Here is a 20807-nt window from a genome sequence, read left to right as displayed (position 1 = left end):
GAAAGGAGGGGTAAGACAAGATAATACAAATCGAAGAAATGATTTACAGTAGAAGGGGTAGAGAGAGAAAAGGAAAGGGGAGGGGAGGGGAGGGGGGATAGTAGAGAATAGGACAGACAGCAGAATACATCAGACACTAGAAAGGCAATTTGTCAATCAATGGAAGGGTAACTGATGTGATACAGCAATCTGTATTACGGGGTAAAATTGGGAGTACATAACCCACTTGAATCAAACTGTGAAATATGATGTATTAAGAACTATGTAATGTTTTGAATGACCAACAATAAAAATAAATAAATAAATAAATTTAAAAAAAAAAAAAAAAAAAAAAAAAAAGAATGCTTTTGACTATAGAGCTGGAAGAAAAGATAAAGGATCCAATAATCCTGGGGCTGGGGTTGTGGTTCAGCAGTAGAGCACTCGCCTAGCATGTGCAAGGCGTTTGATCCTCAGCACCACATAAAAATAAATAGATAAAATAAAGTTATAAAAAAAAATTAAAGAAGACCCAATAATCCTAATCTGGGGCTGGAGCTGTAGCTCCATAGTAGAGGACTTGCCTAGCATGTGTAGGGCACTGGTTTGATCCTTAGCACCACATAAAAATAAACAAAGTTATTGTGTCCATGTATAAACTAAAAATAATAATAATAATCCTAATCTTTCATTTATTAGAGGAAGGAAACTGAGTACTAGAGATGCTGATTTGGTCCTAGCACCCACCATGGTGTTTTGCTAAATTATGGCCACTCCTTATTTTGGTGGTAGAATGTAATGTTAAGAGAATGGACTTCAGACTTCAGGTTGGAAGCAAGCACCTGAGTGGTTAAGTGATCTTAGGCAAGTTTAAAACTTTTGATTTTTGATTTCTGATCTAGAAAATGTGACTAATAATAATATCTCCACCACAGGATATTATTATGAGGATTAATCATAATAAAGTGCTTTGTATATTGTATACTTAGGTATTATGTGTCAGGTGCCCCCCCATCATAATATGAAGGCAGAAAATTTTATTTGCTTTGTAGAATGAATGAATTCAACCTTAAATAACACAAGAAAAATATTAAAACTTCTCAGAATAATCTTTTTTTTTTTTTTACTTAAAATCTAAGTATAACATTCAAGTAGATTGACACAATTCAAAATCGAAAGCAGAGGGCTGAGGATGTGGCTCAATGGAAGAGTGCCTGCCTGGCATACATGAGGCACTGGGTTTGATTCCCAATAATTCAATTAAAAAAATAAAATAAAATAAAAAAGGAGAAGCCTTGTAATTTCTCAAAATGTTTACTTTTAAATTAAAACTTAGAAATATAACTTCTAAATTGTTGCTTGACATGAAATTTCACAGAAGTTTCATCTTCAAAAGTATTATGACCTATATAAAGATCAAATTTTAAGGCTGGGATTGTAGCTCAATGGTACAGCACTTGCCTCACATATATATAATTTTATTTATATATATTTAAAAATATAAACCCAGTGAGGCACTGGGTTCAATTCTCAGCACCTCATATAAATAAATAAATAAATAAATAATAAAGGTCCAACAACTACTAAAAAAAAAAAAGAGATCAAATTGTATAATAAATTTCAAGGGTTGTCCCAAAGTACTGTGGCATACTAGAATTTTGATCTATTAATTATTGTTTGAAATAACTAGTAAAAAATTTGTTAACAAAGAATTCATGCTATTATGGTACGTATTTCGCTACTATATACATTTGGTAGAGAAAATCAGATGACAATTGCTTAAAATAAAAATAAACCATTTGTACTATCTATTATGAGAAAGAGATAAAGTAGATTCCCTAATTTAAAAAATAAAACAAAATTATCCAGGTGGTACACTGGTATGTGTTCCACTATAATCCTAGCTCCTCAGGAGGCTGAGGTGGGAGCTTGAGGAGGAGATAGCCAAATTTTAGGCCAACATAGCAATACCCCATTTAAAAAATAACAATAATAATCAAATAATTTGAAGCAGTAACCAAGTATTTAGAACATGAAGAAATCAAGTTCCTTGAAATAGTAGCATGATACCTGGCATGGTTTTCCAGGACACGGAGTGGAGTAGAGGCAAATCGAAGATCCCACATCTGAATCACGGGCAATCTGTCATCCTCAGAAGCAAGGACCATCTGAGTAGCAACATCAGGATGCCATGCCAATCCAGAGCAATGCATCTGTGAATAGTTAAGGCTCACATTTTATCAATCACATTACTTTATAATAAGCCAAAATGAAACTCGAAGAATATTCCTTTATTGAAACAAACAGCAAAAAACATCAGCTCAAGCATAGTTTACTTCTTTTTGAAAACCCCAATTTAAAGCTATTAAATTTTATCAAACTGTCTTAAACATATAAAGACTCAATGTTTTCACCTCATCTAGCTATTTTAAATATACAAAACAATTTTGGTTCAGAATAATTCTATATCTAAAATGAGTTTTGTTTTTTTTAAATATCGTCTTTATTTTATTTATTTATTTTTATATGGTGCTGAGAATAGAACTCAGGGCCTCGCATGTTCTAATCGAGTGCTCTACTGCTGAGCCACAACCCCAGCCCACTAAAATGAGTTTTTTTTTTTTTTTTAATGAACAACAGAAATTTATTTCTCACAATTACAAAGGCTGGAAAGTCCAAGATCAAGGGGATGGCAGATTTGTTGTCTATCAAGGCTAAAATGAGTTTTATTACAACTATTTTAACTAGAGAAAAGACTTTATATAAATTTAAACACTTTCACAAAATGAAAATAAGACTTTTTTTTTAGTAGATAAGACTTTAATTAATATAATCTATAACATCATTCTTTTAGCAGAAAAATGAAGGAAAAATTTCTTAAGCAACAACCATCATCTAAATTTCATGAGATAAATTGATGCTGCTACTGAGAATTACCCAAAGTTTAGATTCTATAAAACAATTTCTAAGATGAATAAAATGCTTACTGTATGCTTTATTCCATTGATAACTTTTCTTTTACAAGTCCAGATCCATTTGAAATAACAATTCTGAAGGAATATTCTCCTAAACAGTTTTTTGTTGTTCTTCTAAAATTATATATGCATTCTGACTTATGCAAACTTGAAAATGTCGAACAAAACAAACAAAAATAATCTCTCAATTATCTAAAGTATTTTATAGAACCTGATAACACAAAAAATTTAAAGAATTTGTAAGGCTGAGAATTTAACGTATTATATAGCAGTGTCTACTGAGCCAGTGGGACAAAGATCTTGGCTTACTATGGCAGTACCTAATCAGAGGAAGAGACAAAATCAGGAATTTGGAAATTACAAATTCACACTCTTAAAATTTCTAGCAGGAAAAATTTGTACAGTTCTATGAAAAGCTAAAGATGAATTTAAAAGTTGCTACAACACTTTGGAACAGCTACACAAATAGTATATTATGGAATAAATCCTTACCAAACTCTCTACCATTAATAATACCCAACATGATTTATTAGAAATTTTATTATATTCCAATATGACTGAATAATAAAAATATAGGATTTGACTTAACAAAAATTTGTCAACTCTGACAAAGAGTGTAAGAATACCTATAGCACAAATAACTTATTTTCATCACAAATTAATCATACACTTACCCTGTTGCTATGATCACTGACTTTGATGATTGGTTCATTTTTTCTAAGATCCCATACAGTGGCCCTGCCACTGGGACTGGCTGATGCTAAAATATGCTGAACTTGTCTGTTCCATGAAATGCAGCTGATATCTTCTGGGGGCTATAAAAAATAAACTATTTTTAAAAACCATTTCCCTATTATAGTAAAATTTAATTATATGACCCTTGATTTTAAAAAACTGATTATTTAAAAATCTGATCCATCTAGTCTACAAAGTTATTTTATATTTACCCAATCTCATCATATACAATGTAGTTTATAGTTTATAGTGCTTGTTTAAAAGTGTTTCATTCAACAAGTATTTATTGAGTTCTTTATTTGTAAATGCTACAAGGTAGATAAGACTACAAAATAGATGCTGTTGAATAAAGCCAACAATTAGGCAGAGAAAAAATTATCACCTGGACCACAAGAAAAATACCTTTACAAATAGTAGAATATATACTATCATTATGCTAAAATGTTAGGGCCATATACAATGGCCACTCAAAATTGGTGTCCAGAAAACAAGAAGAAACAAGGTTAAATAGGGGAAGACTAGTCTTATCCAACTAACTTGATGATGTTTGGATGATTTTTTTTTTTTTTTAAATTGTACTGAGGATTGAATACAGGGCACTCTATCACTGAACCATCTCATATCCCTAGCCTTTTTTTATTTTGAAACTGTCTGCTAAGTTGCCAGAGCTATCCTGGAACTTGCAATCTTCCTGCCCCCGCTTCCCAAATCACTCAGATTACAGGCATGCACCAGCATACCTGGTGAAAAAGTGTATTTTTAAGTAAGGTTGGCTGCTCTTAGAGTAGAAAAAAATAATAGAATAAAAATAAAACCATACCTAAGAAAATTATCAAGGATTTTTGTCCATTTTGTTTGCTATTCTATGCCTACTACAATGAAATGTGTCTAGCAAGTGGTAGGCACTGAATAAATACTTACTGTTAAAGGACTCACTGATACTTTGAAGAAACATTTATTAATACTTTACTGAAGCAAAATCAAAGACATTTTAACAATGATTTGTATGGAAAAAACGTTAAAACAAATAAGTTCAGAAGAACTACTTTGATTTCTTTCATCATATTGATCAAAATCAACAAAATACCTGTGTTTTGGCTCCTGGTGTCATTGGAGTTGCAAAGTTGTTTAGATCCCAAATGTAGATTTCAGATTCATTAGCACCAGAAGCTACCAGATTAGTCTGTAACCAAGGAATAATTTATAACCAAATGGCATTTGTGAATTAAGAGAATTCAGAATAACTCAGTTCAGAGCTAGAAAGATGTCAGTTTCAGCATAATTTTCCTATTTAACTAAAAAAGCAAAACACATATGCATGATTCCTAAATAATTATGTACAATTCTTCACTAAAAGATCTTTAAAAAACACTTTATAAAACTACTTATAAATATGTACACTGAAAATAAAACTAATTCTTAATACAAGGCATTACAAGAAAGAACAATTACACGGATAAACAATTAATTTTGTAACCATGTAGGGATTATTGTATGTGGCTTTATATCTCTGAAAGGAATTCTAATTGTGGGACACACACACACACACACACACACACAAAAAAAAAAAAAAAAACGGTCACCAATAATTGCTTTTAGAAATAGCTAAATCCTTAAAACTATGACATCTTTTTCAGGATACCTCAAAGTCAGCTTCCACAGCTGGACCAGTATAGTAGTAAAATCTCTTGCTTAACTCTTCAAATTTTTCTAGTTCTTGTAAACTAAATTTGTTCCAGGTGGCAGTATTTCTAGGTTATTTCTGCTGCATAACTTTTAGGTCTAAAAGACCCTAAAACTGTAATATAAAGTACAAGAAGATAATGAGCTTCCTATATTTACCTTCATCCACTATTATTCACTCATAAATTCTTATATGAGCAAATGCCATAAAACTATGAAAAACAGAAGACTTTTTCTTCTGTAGCTTCTTCTTCTATAGCTACCTATAGAAAAGCTACCTTTTATCAAAAATCAGATGATGTTTATTAAAATTAAAAAAAAATTAACTAGCCACTGATGTTTAATACAACTGAAAAAGGAATTAACTAGCTAATCTATAAAGAGTAGATACCACACACAAACTATAGAAATGAAAAAGTTTTGAGTTTCTGCATTTCTATACCCTAAATATTCATAATATGAGAAGAGATAAACTATTTGTTTAAAAATTTTTTCTGGTTATTATAATCTAGTATTCTATTAATTCATTCTTTATTAACCTATGCATTTACATAATTATTATTCAGTAATGTTTGTGAAGGCAACAGTAGAATCTTAACTGCCTATTTGTTAAATTTGTATTATTTGGATAATTTCTAACTATTTCATAAGGTAGTAGTCTTTTTGTCACAAACACAAAATTTCTTAGTTAATAAAATGGTGACTTAACCAGACAATGTAGTACCACTCTAATGATGACCTAGCATAAACTTTCAAAAGACAGAATTTTCAACTCTGGGGCTCCTAATGTTTAAAACTGTCCAGAGACAGCATGACACCTTTAGACTTCCAGAATTAACCTGTTAGTCTGATACCCTCTTAGAATTAGTGTCATATACCCTGATCTCAACTCTGATCCCACCATTCTTTTTTTTTTAGTTATAGTTGGACACAATATCTTTATTTTATTTATGTGTTTTTATGTGGTGCTGAGGATTAAACCCAGGGCCTCGCACATGCTGGGCAAGCACTCTACCACTGAGCCACAATCCCAGCCCCCACCATTCTTAAAACAAATACAATCACTCATCAACCATATATGCACATACTTTTTTGTTTTGTTTTTTAAGATACAGGGGACTTAAACCAATCAGGGCCTCACACATGGTAGGAAAGTATTCTACAACTGAGCTACATACCCATTCCCTTTTTATTTTTTGAGACAGGGTCTTTATAAGTTGCTGAAGCTGCCCTAGAGCTTGCAATTCTCCTGCTTCAGGCTTCAGAGTAGCTAGTATTATAGGTGTGCATCACCATCCTCTCAGCCAAGCACACATTTTTGGGTTTTTAACTCCAAGGCTGAGGCAGAGTAGACTCATAAACTTATGCAAAATGAACAACACATTTTAAGAATTATGAATGAATGTCAAACAAAGTCAAACCTGAAAAATGTTCACATCCAATGCTCGCACTGGACCAGTATGTTTATTATTCTGGGCAATCACAACTTCCTTGTCTCCAGCTATAATTTTAGAAGGATCATAAAGAATAATATTTCCATTTTCACCACCTGCAATCAGAACTCCAGAGACATCTCCTTTGGAATCCATCTTATGAGGCCCCCAAATCAACTTGTGGTACCTTTAAAAGAAATTAAGTAAAAAACAACTCATTCTTGAAGTCAAATAAATGTAGAAAAGAATTAAAAATTACACATTTAATTTTTTTACCTTTAATAAATACTAGAAAAACATTGATTTTCTTGCATGCCTGGTCATTGTGTATAACTCTGGTAAAATACAATTTTATTTTGTATTTACAGTCATACCTACATATTCCCTAAGAAGTAAAAACTCCTACAGGGGCAATATAGTAGAGCAAAGTTTACTTGAGTCCTGTGTCAAATGATATGGGCTTTAGCCAGGCACAGTGGTGCATCTCTGTAATCCCAGGTATTTGAGAGGCTGAGGCAAGCAATTCAGAGACTAATTTGTGAGACTCTGTCTCAAAATAAAAAATAAAAAAGGGCTGGGGAGGTGTCTCTGTGGTTAAGCCCCTCTGGGTTCAATCTCTGGTACAAAACAAAACAAAACAAAACAAAATCTCTCTCTATATATATGCTTTAAAATGATCTTACTATTTAGAAACTGCAAGATTCTGGACAAGTTACTTAATCGTCCTATGTTGCCTTTAATTCACCTATAAAATAAAGCTAACCAACCACATTTGTGTAAAAATATTACACTCTACTTGACAACAGAACTGGTCACTAACATGTAGGCTGTTAAATAGTGAAGGTGTTAGCTAGGTATGATGGTGCATACCTATAATCCTAGCAACTTGGAGGCTGAGGCAGGAAGATTTCAAGTTTGAGGCCAGCCTCATCAACTTAGTGAGACCCTGTCAAATAAATAAATAGGGTTGTGGGTTTGTATCAGAGGTAAAGTACTCCTGGGTTTGATTCCCAGTACCACAAAACCCAGAACAATAAAGGTGTTAAGCAAGTTGCCTGAAATTTTCTAAGACAAATAATGTATTAACAGCAGAAAGATGACAAAGAGTTCTATGGTAGCAAGAAGAAAAATTGCTAGATAAAAGAGATATCCAGGGTTCCCAATCATAGTGTGAAGGCTGTGCAGAGCATGAAGTGTCCCATTAAATTCCATGATTTGAATGATATTCTGTTAACTAAGGTACAGTCTCTTCAAAACCTGCTAAAATACTGAGACAATTAAGTTCATTTAATCATTCAATTTAAAGAGTCTTTCTTTGGCATTATATTAGAGCATAAATACTTGAAAGGGTGATTTAAATACTTAGTACATCAGAAATTATGTCAACAAAATACTTTGTGAGGCATATTTCTAAATATAGATAGTAGAAAGAAGAAAATAAAAATAACCTGCCATTCAGCCAAGCTTGGTGGTACACACCTATAATCCCAGCAACTCGGGAGGCTGAGGCAGGAGGATCACAAGTCAGAGGCCAGCCTCAGCAACTTAGTGAGATCCTGTCTTCCAGTACCAACAAACATACAAACAAAAAAACCCTCTGCCATTCAGAGATAATCAATAATACCATAGTGATTAATATAACCACTCCTTTTTCTATTCACACCAAACATTTTTACAAACAAGTCGAATGAAAGAAATAGAAAAAAGTAATTCTATACTATAAGGAAAAAAAGAAACTAGAGCTTCTCCTTCCCATCCTACACATAATAGTCAGCAATAAAACAGTAAAGAGAACATATAAACACTTCTTTCACTTCCACAAAAATGCATTTATATACTTTTTCACAAAATGTTTCATGTTATTAATGGTATTTCTTATACTTTCTAATAATTATCGACAAGGTAGGCATCAATCACAATATATAAATAATCAAATGAATAAGAATGAACCTCATACCTGTGAGAAGAGAAAGTAGCACAAGATTTCATATCCAAGGATGGATCTGAAAGATCTAATTCAAATATCTCAAGGGAAGCATTGGTACTAAATGTTGCATCCAACTGCTGAGCAGATGTTCCTATAGAAAATACATTTGTGGTAACTACAAACACAAAAATAAAAGACTCAGGGCTGGGGTTGTGGCTCAGTGGTAGAGTGCTTGCCTCAAACATGTGAGGCACCGAGTTTAATCCTCAACACCACACTAAAAATAAATAAATTAATTAATTAAAGGTATTGTGTTCACCTATAATTAAAAATATTAAAATAAATAAAAGATTGAAAGAAAATGGTACAAAACAGAAATTAAAAGCATATTTTCCAATTATCTTGCACATGAATGCTACATTAGTAGCTGAAATCTCAGCACATATGCCATTAAGCAGATGCTTAAATTACTATAGCAATGAGATTCTGGCACAGGGCTGCAAGATGATGTTTGTAAGAGTGGGTAGGGCCATTAATTTTTTTAAAGTATGTAAATATTTTAAAAGCTCTCTGTAAAAATAGTCCTGTGATTGACTATATGTACATGTAATCATACATGCTGTACATTTTTATATTAAAAAATGCTTGCATCAAATTTGCTCTTCATTCAATTGAACTTTTACATGTCTTCTATTATGCTTAATATTGGAGGACTAATGCTAAACATAATTCCCGTGCAGTGGAAAAGGCAACATCTATTTTAAACACATTGTGATCATTGCTATGATGTACATGGTGCTACTGGAACAAAGATGAAGGTCATAGAACTCAGCTGATAAGGAAATGGAGGTATCTTGCTGGGGATAGGGGCTTCCCAGAGGAAGCTTGAACTGAATCTTAATGGACATTTATGAATAAGCCAGATGTAGAAGAGAAGAATTGGGTTATTCATATTATCTCCTCTTTTGATCTTACCTGTAGCTAGGTAAATGGGGTGGTTCTGGGCAGGGCTCCATGCCTGCATGGCTGTGCGATCTACCTCTTTTAACTTCATCCTAAAAAATTATGTAATATAAAATACAGAAACATATTATACATAGAAACATACTAGACAAACCATTACCACAGTAGTAATGTTCAAGAGCCAATAATTCAAATTGGTTTAGATGTCATTTGTTGCGAGCATTCAGAACTAGAAGATAAAACTTGTGAAACTATTTTGAGACAAATGTAGACTATTCTAATTCTTTATAGATTATAGCAGAATACCCCTTATCCAAAGTGCCTGGAGATTAGAAGTATTTCAGAGTTTTTTCTTTTTTTAAATTATAGAATATTTGCATAGGCTTTATTGTTCAAGCTTTCCAAACCCAAAAATCTGATATCTGAAATGCTCCAAAATCTGAAATTCTTTTCAGAGTTTTGGATTAGCATGGATATTCAATCTTCTGTCCTTCCATTGAAAAATCAGTCAGGAAAAATATTCCCCCAAAAAACAATACAGGATAGTAGCTGAGGAATTAACTTTGTATACATGTGCTTCTCAAACAAGTATGGGTTACAATGTATCAGGGCTAAGAGAAGCCATATAATAAACAAGACACATCTTCCTGAAGTAGAATTACTCAATGATAAGAACAATTTTAGGCATTTATACACAATGGAATATTACTCAGCACTAAAAAATAACAAAATCATGGCATTTGCAGGGAAATGGATAGCATTAGAGCAGATTATGCTAAGTGAAGTTAGCCAATCCCTATAAAACAAATGCCGAATGTCTTCTCTGATATAAGGGAGGTGACTCAAAACAGAGTAGGGAGGAAGAGCATGAGAAGAAAATTACCCCTAAAAAGGGAAGTGAGGTGGGAGGGAATGGGAGGGAGAAGGGGAATTGCACGGAAGATGGAAGGAGACCCTCATCGTTATACAATATACATATATAATGGTGTGAGGGGGAAGGAAGAAAAAAAAAGAGAGAGAGAAATGTGTCACAGTAGATTGGGTAGAGAGAGGTGAGGGGAGGGGAGGGGAGGGGGGATAGGGAGGGCAGCAGAATACAACAGACACAGTATTGCTGTATGTATATACGTGGCTGTATAACCAATGTGATCCTGCAATCTGTACATGTGGAAAAATGAGAATTCATACCCCATTTGAATCAAATGTATGTCAAGATCATTGTATTGTCTCGAGCAACTAATAAAAAATAAAAATTTTAAAAAAGAACAATTTTAAAGACTAAAAATCAACTACAGAGAAGAACACAGTAAGATCACAAATCTTAAAGATTAAAGCCAAAATTCCTAGAAAATTGGTCATTTGAAGCTAAAAACTAACACACCACTTTATACATACATACATACGTGTGTGCGCACACACACACACATATACATATATACTTTTTTCCCCTTTTCTGTCATTAAAGTTGCTTTGATGGAAAAATTCAGGAAGCACTGTTATTTTTTTCAAATGTTTCTTACATTTACATAAATCTTTTCACATGGCATAGTAATCCATTCTAAAATGTACTATCATTTATGTAGTCCAATACCGATGAATACTTGAACTGTTTTTGATATATTATAAACAATGCTGAAATAAAGGCCATCTGTACATCTTATTTCATTCATTCTTATTTCATAAATTTCCAGAAGTAAAACTGTTTGGTTAAAGGATCAATGCAGGTGGACATGGTGGTGCACATCTGTAATCCCAACAACTGTGGAGGCTAAGGCAGGAGATTGAAAGTTCAAAGCCAGCCTCTGCAACTTAAAGAGACCCTAAGCAACTTAGCAAGACCCTGTCTCAAAATAATAAAAAGGGCAGGGGATGAAGCTAAGAGTTAAGTGTCCCTGGGTTCAATCCAGTTTAAATATACATATACATATATATATATATATATATATATATATATATATATATATATATATATATCAATGCAATTTTAATTTTAGTGAATATCACAAAGTGGCCCTCTATGACAACTGAACCCAGGGGCACTTAACCACTGAGCCATATCCCCAGCCCTTTTATATGTGTACACACACACACACACACATACACACACACACACACACATATATATTCTGAAATGGGGGTCTTAGTAAATTGCTTAGGGTCTCGCTAAATTGCTGAGGCTGGCTTTCAACTCACAAGCCTCCTGCTTCAGCCTCCCAAGCCATTGAGATTACAGGTGTGTACCACTCTCAAGTGGTTCGGATTATTACTGTACACTACTGTGCCCAGCTTGTCAACTTCTGAACCACTCTGTTTTCACTAGATGTTTTGGATACAGTGGGGGAAAAAAAATGAGGGGCTGGGGTTGTGGCTCAGTGGTAAATAGCTTGCCTAGCATCATATGGGTGGCACCGGGTTCCATTCTCAGCACCACATAAAAATAAAGGTCCATCAACAATTAATAAAATATTTTTTTTTAATATTTTTTTTTAAAGAGAGAGTGAGAGAGGAGAGAGAGAGAGAGATAGAGAGAGAGAATTTTTAATATTCATTTTTTAGTTCTCGGCGGACACAACATCTTTGTTGGTATGTGGTGCTGAGGATCGAACCCGGGCCGCACGCATGCCAGGCGAGCGCGCTACCGCTTGAGCCACATCCCAGCCCAATAAAATATTTTTTTAAAAATTAAAATAAAATCAGATTTTGCTTGGTGACCCAAACTGAAATCTTTTTTTTTTAATTTTTAATATTTATTTTTTAGTTCTCGGCGGACACAACATCTTTGTTGGTATGTGGTGCTGAGGATCGAACCCGGGCCGCACGCATGCCAGGCGAGCGCGCTACCGCTTGAGCCACATCCCCAGCCCCCTGAAATCTTTTTATTAGGTTACCTAAAGCCATTTAAAATGTATTACTAGAAAAAAAAATGGTTGATCTTAGTCTTACCACATTTTACCATTTGGTTTTATAAAATTTTGAAGTTTTTGCTGTTGTCTATTGTCTTTATAATCTTTCTGTATTTTTGTTCTAATGTTTCTGATCTATCTTTGTAACCATAATTTTAAATAATTTTATTTAATACCATTAATTCTCCATTTCTTTTTCTTTTACATCATAAAATTTCTTATTTGTTTTAATTAGTTATACATGACAGTAGAAAACATTTATGCACTTTGATATATCATATGTAAATGGGGTATAATTTCTCATGTTTCTGATTGTACATGTTATAGAATCACATTGGTCATGTAGTCATCATATATGTATACAATGTCTTTTTCATTCTACTATCGTTCCTAACTTCATATCCCCTCCTATCACTCCCCTCTATCTAATCTAAAGTAACTATTCTTCCCTATCGCAAACCCCCTTTTGTGAATTGGCATCCACATATCAGAGAAAACATTCAGCCTTTGGTTTTTGGGGATTGGCTTATTTAGCTTAGCACGATATTCTCCAATTCCATCCATTTACTGGCAAGTGCCATAACTTCATTCTTCTTCAAAATTGAGTAATACTCCACTAAATATACCACATTTTCTTTATCCATTCATCTATTGAAAGGCACCTAGGTTGGTTCCATAGTTTAGCTATTATGAATTGAGCTGCTATAAACATTGATGTAATCCCCCATTTCTTTATACAACTATTAACTCCTTACTAGGAGCACTAATGAAATTAGCTTGAATAACCATTCTGCCCCTCTTGCATTACAGTCATACAATAATATTATCTTTCTTAATGTTTACCTTTGTACTGCTGAATATGTTTGTACTTTTGCCGATTTATCAGCTTTAAATAATGCCCTTTGACTCCCACCCTTTACAGATATGGCAATCCACAAACTTTCTCTGCTTCTGATTTTCTAACCTCTTCTCTTTTTTACTAGTTGTATAACCAAATTCCTACATTACTGGGCATTTAGCATTAATTCTGTTTTGGTCTCAGATGTGTATATACTTCCTCAATGCTCTCCAACAGAACTTTTGTCAGTTTCCTTATTCATATTTAGAAGATGAAGTTCATCCTCTGTTTCCAAGAAGGGCTTCAGACTAACAAATATGCCTTAAGTCTTACATTGTTTCTATTTGAAGATTTCACAATGATAAAATGAAAGCACAGAATATTAGATAATTTGTTCATAATAGTAAGAGAAAGAGTCAACATTTGAACTCAGAAGTTTAGCTCCAAAGACGAAACTCTTGTTTCTTCCAAAAAGTTTAGGTATTTGTTTTTTAAATAACAGGAGAAATAATAACATTCAGAAGAAATAATAATACCAAAGCAACTACCATGCATGATAAAATTAAGAGAAAAAGAAATGTATTTTGGAAATTGTGTTAACTTAGGGAAAAGTGGGATTCAGAGTTTAAATTACATGGTTAAAATCACAGTCTCTGGAGTCGACCCTCACTTTGGCTACTGGCTCTTCAACTTGTTAGATATGATACCATGAAAGCATTATCTTACTTCTCTGAACCCTAGTTTCTACATTTATAAAATGGGGATAAGAGTGACTACCTCATGAAATGTTGTGAAGTCAAATGAGATAATGTATTTGAGAAGCAAACAAAATGCCTACCACACAAATTAGTGTTTTGATATGTTAGCTATTTTTTAAAAAGTATAATTAGCATGAGATTGAGAAAACATTATACCTAAGATTATTCTGGGGAAAAATTCCCAATTTTTTAAGAAGTAAAAAAAAAGGACCTATTTTCTTTTTATGAATGTCTTATTCCTATCAGCCAAATGTTTAACTTAATCTTTAATACTAAGTTCAAGTTCCAACTCATTCATGAAAACTGCCTTGATGATTCTATCCACACTAATCTAAATAAAATCCTGTCTGCATATAAAGTAAACCACACTTTAGGCATTTTATAAGAAAATGTCATTCTATTTAAATTAGATACTAATAATATCCTATGAGCACATACTTTTATATATTTTTCAATTACCATTTTTACACTTTTATGTGCCATTTTGTCAACAATCAACGAGGTATTAGTTTTTAGATTCAAAACTGCTCAACATAGTATGTATGCAGAAAGATTTGTTTGATTTTGAATTCTGATTTTAAGGGAATACAAATATATTGATAAGCTAGAAATCCTTAATGGTTCGGAGGATCTTTTCATATTAAAATGTAGGGGAAAGTATTGTTATGGGAAAAAAAAGATAAATGACAATTCCTAAAAGTGAAAACCAAAATAGCTTTTTTTAAAAAAATGAACTAGACTTATGGTATCTCCAACAGCAAAGGTACAAGGGCTAATTCTTGAGTACTTGGTTAATGTGTAAACACAGAAACAACTTCACAAGAACATATAATGGTTAAGTAGGAATTCAAAGCATTCATAAGTTTATTTCTTAGCTCTGGCACTTAATGTTGTAGAAGCAGGTCCACTTATTAATCTATACTAAATACAAGACTTCAATGCTATCTGTATAAAAATAAAAACAATGGCTTAGAGTTGTGTAAAGAACTGAATTTAATTACACAGGAGTACCATAATCTACCTGTTATCATTCTCAAAATGAGAATGCTAGGGAAACGTGTGTATTTCCTTTTCTTAGCAACGGTCATTTAATTGTAAGTGGTTCATCTAGATACACGTGTATTTCTTTCTCTTCATTTAATTGTAAATGATTTTCTACAAAATAAGAAGTTTAGATGAAACCATATGTAATTCCCAAGTGAGATTTGCTTTAAAAAATTTGGGTAAATTTATCAATTTTATGTGTGATTAGAATTCCTATCATGCATACTTTGCTTCTTTTAATACTATTTTACTATGACCATAGTTGTTATAAAACCAGAAAAAATTGTAAGGACAGTGGCTTATTTATATATACTATCTGCAAAACAATATCTATAACATAGCAGTTAAAGAGCATGCAATTTAGAGCAGACATCCTAAATTTAAAGCCCTGGACTTTTGTCATATAATTTTTAACGCCTTGGACTTTTGTCATATAATTTTACCTATCTGTGTCCTGTTCCCCTCCAAGTAAAATAAGGACAATCATAACATCTACACCACACATCATTTTGAGAATTAAATGAGTACCTACAACAGTGCCTGCCACATAGCAAATACTCATAAAAGAGGGCTATTACAAGAGTTAAAATTTAAAATGTCTATTCTAAAGTATCTTCATGAACACATCTGAAAAAAATTTATGTTCCAAGTTAGAACTCTTATTTTTCAAAAAACTTTGTAATTAATTGCATGCAATTAAGTGAAAACTTTTTTTTTTCTTGCTACTCCTTCACACTGCAAATATGAAGTAATACTAAAACTCAAGCAGTTATTATTCTTCAAAAATACTTACAATGTGATAGAGTTGAACCATACCCAGGAAAGTGAAAAGTTAAAGTAACGGACCCAGAACCTTTAATTCCCAAACTAGGAATACAATCCTTAGCTGGCACTGCCTTTAATAAAAATACACCTTGTGTGGGCAAAATATCTCACTCAGTATGGGGATATCTGCCACGTGTGGTGGCACACAGCTGTAATCCCTAGTAACTCAGGAGGCTGATGCAGGAGGATCGTAAATTCAAGGCAAGCTTCAGTTTCAAAATAAAAAAATTTAAAAGGGCTGGGGATGTAGTTTAGTGATAGAGAGCCCTTGGGTTCAATCCCCAGTAAAATAAAAAAATAATAAAAAAAAAGAATGGCAACATTTATTGCATAGGACTAATATAGTACTGTCAATGTTCTAGGTTTATCTCACTCAACTAAACACAAATCAAAGAAAGCAACTGTGCATTGGCTACTGAACTAAATAAATGGTGTCCTACATCTTCAGGATAAGAAAACATCCTGAGCTGAAATGAACCTATGTAAGAACAGCAACATTTCTAAAAAAAAGTGTAAAAATCAATTTAGTAATGTCACTTTACAAGAGTTTTTTAAACTTGGCATTTGTAAACATCTGAAATTACACATTCTACATGTCTAGTGTTTTTCTAGGATGATGACCTAATGCTTTCACTATTCTCAAAAGGGAGTGTTATCCCAAAAGGTTGATAATCACTATTCTTTACAGTATACAAATTTCCTTCTTTTCTTAAATATTAGTTTCACAAAAGAGCCTGCTTATATAAAATAAGCAGTATACTTTCATATCCATCTCCATTTCACACTTCCGAAATAACCATGAATGCGTGTGACAAAAATTCATAACTACAAAAACGCTTCAAGTAGCCAAGTAAGAGGATCGCAAATTCGAGGCCAGCCCCAACAATTTAGCGAGACCCTGTCTCAAAAAATAAAAAGGACTGGGTATATAGCTTAATGGTGAGCGCTTGCAGGAGGCCCTGGGCCCTCGGCTCAAAGTCCATCCAGAAGGACTGGGGGTGAGGGGGCACTGCAAGTTATCCAGAAGTTCTTAAAGCCTACGAACCTTTCCTACAGCTGTAATTACAGAGTAAAGAGAAATGAGGAGCACAGAAGAACCATTAAAAAGAAGGGTAAGCTTTAACCAATGAAAAAGGAGGATGTAAGAAAAAACGAGGATTCTGTGATACAAGGACGACCTTCGAATTACCGATTAAATACAGTTAAAACTGCAACAAAGCCAAATTTCAGTTTTCTAGAGTAGAAAGAACAGTTTAGGAGGAGGGGTTTGTAAGTTCAAAAAGACCTATGTAAAATTCACTCTCTAAACTACAGAAAAGTTTATAACGCCCATAAATCTAAACAATATTTTGACTTAATTTACAACTGCCCCACAATTTACTATAACAACTTATTAGCAAAATCATACCATACTTAATGAGGTTTCCTTAGAAGTATGGGCAGCAATTGGAGACTATTGTTTTTAAAATCATCCAATTGTGGTTAAATGATAGTAGCTTTCAGTTCAATCCCGTGAACCCTTAAATTTGACAACAAGTCAAATACAAACGAAAAATCTCAACCAAACTAAAGTCAACGAAATAAAACTGAGATTTGTTTCCTTTCCTCGCCCTTGGGTACCGCACCTCTTTGTGCACTGGGTCCGAAGGTCTCCTAACCTCAAACTCCAGGTACCAACCCGGCTGAGAATGCCCGGCAGGAAACCCTGTCGTAATCCTCTGGGGAACTGGTGCTAGACGTTGGACTCGTCGGCGGCTGTTGACGGGCAAGAACACCGAAGGAGTCTCGAAGCCTGACGTTGTCCCGTTGGGCCCGAAACCAAGACCAGGGGCGCGTAGTCACCGGAGACCGGGCCTCAGGCTGGCAGAGCCAACAGAGACCCAGGCCGGGGTCCTAGCTTCCTGGGCACAACTTCAAGGCCCGATGGCGGTCGAAGAGGACAGAAGGCAACAGGCGGACACAACTGCCCGGGACCCTCAGCGACCGGTTCTGCGTTAGCACCGCGCCGGTCAGACTCTCAGGATTCGCCGCCGCCCCTCCTCCCCTGCCCAGGGCCACCTCCACGTTCCGCTCCAACGTGGCAGCCGCAGCCCCTGCCTTCAGGCCGACACTTCCGGGTGCGACGCCTTGCCCCGCCCACTTCGGCGCGCGGTCGGCCACGGTACTTCCGGGAGTTGCGGCGGCTCAGGTATCAAGTCCAATGCTGCGGTTTAGGGGCCCTCGTTTGCAGCACGTGTGTTTATAGACACTTTTCTGTAAAATTGGTCGGAGGTTGTGGATGCAGTAGCCACACTACGGGTAAAGAAAAAATCCTGCTGGTCATTGCGGTCTGGCTTATGGCGGTGGCCCGCAGGAATGCCACGTAGTCCTGTGAGGCGCCAGCAGCCCTTGAGCTACTGCCAACGCCAAACTACGTGAAAATCGGGCTACAAGGAGATTATTGCAGTTTGCCTGGGCTCTTTAAATTTCCTATTGTTTTTACAGTTATGTGTCTTGAGAATTGAAATTGGATGATCTTGTCACACTCAAAGATTATTTGTAGAAATAGTTGATTTAATGCTCCAAAGGGTCATAGGTAAGTGGGCCGAGATATGTTAATTTGTTAGTATCCTTAAAGTTACTATCCCATTAAGTCCAGACCCATTACAACTAGCCGTGGGCAAGTAGTAGTTTGAGCATCCCCAATCTGAAAATAAAGAACTTTTGAGCGCCTACTTGACGCTCAGATTAAGGAGCTTTTCAGGTTTCAGATTAGCGATGTTCAATCAGAAAAGTCTATGCAAATATTTCCAAGTACAAAAAACTAAAATCTTTCTGGTCTCATCTGGTCAAAGCTCCTACTTTCCTCAGACCCTTGATGTGTTACCTCAATGCACTTTTTGAGTTTAGGGAGAAATAATTTTATAGTCAAACCAGAGAAAAACATTAAATATTAAAACCTGCACTCAACCTAATGTCTCCTAACTTCTACCCCTGTTCACTTTCCATTATACTTATCATCCAAAGCCAGTTCTTTAAGGAAACCTTGCCCACCTGCCATAACTGGAATGTTCTTGCACACAAAAATATAAAATATGGTCAATACTACCATACTGGAGTAGAATTTTTTTTTTTAATTCACTGCACTCTTCCCAACACCTTCAGTTTCCTACATGTGCGGCTCAATTTTAAAAAGTATTTTTCAACAGGTTTGAAATAGACCAGCTCAAGCATATTACTAGTTTTTCAGTGGCTAATTTTGAGTATGTTCTAAAATACTTTCCATTCTAACTTATAGCTGCAAGACTTATCTAGAGGGGCCAACAAAAAACCTGATTTAAAAGTACAAAATAGGACTGGGATGTGGTGCGCGCACACACATACACACACAAGTGGGACCATCCTTTGAGCCAAGAGAAAAAGTTTACCTTCTGAACTCTCTTCTTATTATCCTATTCCAAAGACTCCCTGCTACTTGGAAATGTGCATTAGTATGGAAAGATTCATTGTAACTCCTATTTTCACCCTAAAAGCAATAATTGAAGCATAAATCAGTCACCTCCAAACCTTGCCTCCTCCCCCAAAATTCCAGGCCTTGTGAATAGTTGAAAAAGGGGAAAAAGTGCAAAAGAAAATATCTTAAAATCAGGAGTGTTGGCACATGCCTGTAATTTCAGTGGCTCAGGGAGCTGAGGCAGAAGCATGAGTTCAAAGCCAGCCTCAGAGGCTGGGGATGTGGCTCAAGAGGTAGCGCACTCGCCTGGCATGTGTGCAGACCGGGTTCGATCCTCAGCACCACATACAAAGATGTTGTGTCTGCTGAAAACTAAAAAATAAATATTAAAATTCTTTCTCTTAAAAAAAAAAAAAAAAAAGCTAGCCTCAGCAGTTAAGACCCAATCTAAAATACAAAATAAAAAGGGCTGAGGGTGTGGCTCAGGGGTTAAGCAACTCAGGGTAAAAAAAAAAAAAAAAAAAAAGTGATTGAGACTCAAATTTTGGTATTCATAAATAAAATTTTATTAGTACACATTCACACTTGATGGTTATTGTTTATAGCTGCTTTAAGCTATACAAAGGCAGAGCTGAGTAGTTGTAATCATGATCACATGGGCCTTCAAATATTGATTTACTATGACCTTAAAGGTGTGGCCTACAAATGGATTGATAAATGAACTCCAAATATGAGAAATCCAATACTATAAACTAATTTCAAAACTTTGGTATTCAGCATACAAAGGCAATATGAATAAATATCTGTAGACTTGATATGTGTATTTATATTTGGTTTAATGTGTTTTAAATGCAGGCACAATGCAATCTAAGTCTTTGGGAAAATATGTAATTATTCTGTTTCCTTAAAATTGGTCAAAAAATTAATTCTCAGCCAGGCACAGGTCTGTAATCCCAGTTGTTAGGGAGGCTGAGGCAGGAGGATTGAGAGTTCAAAAGCCAGCCTCAGCAACCATAAGGTGCTAAGTAACTCAGTGAGACCTTGTCTCTAAATAAGACAAAATAGGGCTGGGGGTGTGGCTCAGTGGTCAAGAAGTGCCCTGGAGTTCAATTCCTGGTACCCCCCCAAATTAATTCTGATGGGAAGGGAGGGGGGACAGGAATAGAAAGACAGTGGAATGATTGATATAACTTTGCTATGTACATACAGGAATACCCCATAGTGAGAATCTCTACATCCCTCGAAACTGGGATCCTAATTAGAATAAAATATAATCTGTGTTTGTATAAATATAAGTCAAGTTATATTCTA

General features: G+C 34.7%; 1 protein-coding gene across 13 annotated transcripts in view; it reads right to left on the bottom strand.

The window, feature by feature from the left end:
* Nucleotides 1-18160, bottom strand: part of Sec31a (SEC31 homolog A, COPII component) — a 69669-nt gene extending 51509 nt beyond the window's left edge. For all 13 annotated transcript variants that reach the window (XM_077803604.1, XM_077803599.1, XM_077803596.1 and 10 more), the window contains exons 1-7: nt 17689-18160; nt 9708-9787; nt 8763-8883; nt 6794-6992; nt 4777-4872; nt 3629-3769; nt 2050-2192 (exon numbers count right to left, since the gene is read on the bottom strand). In XM_077803604.1, the coding sequence (XP_077659730.1) occupies nt 2050-2192; nt 3629-3769; nt 4777-4872; nt 6794-6992; nt 8763-8883; nt 9708-9786 (779 nt within the window). In that variant the 5' untranslated portion in view covers nt 9787; nt 17689-18160. The remainder of the gene's footprint in view (nt 1-2049; nt 2193-3628; nt 3770-4776; nt 4873-6793; nt 6993-8762; nt 8884-9707; nt 9788-17688) is intronic.
* Nucleotides 18161-20807: the final 2647 nt, after the last annotated feature.

This window comes from Urocitellus parryii, chromosome 10 (genome assembly GCF_045843805.1).
Source record: "Urocitellus parryii isolate mUroPar1 chromosome 10, mUroPar1.hap1, whole genome shotgun sequence".
Lineage (NCBI taxonomy): Eukaryota > Metazoa > Chordata > Mammalia > Rodentia > Sciuridae > Urocitellus > Urocitellus parryii.
Note: the sequence above shows the minus strand (reverse complement) of the source record. Positions and strands in the feature narration are given on the sequence as shown.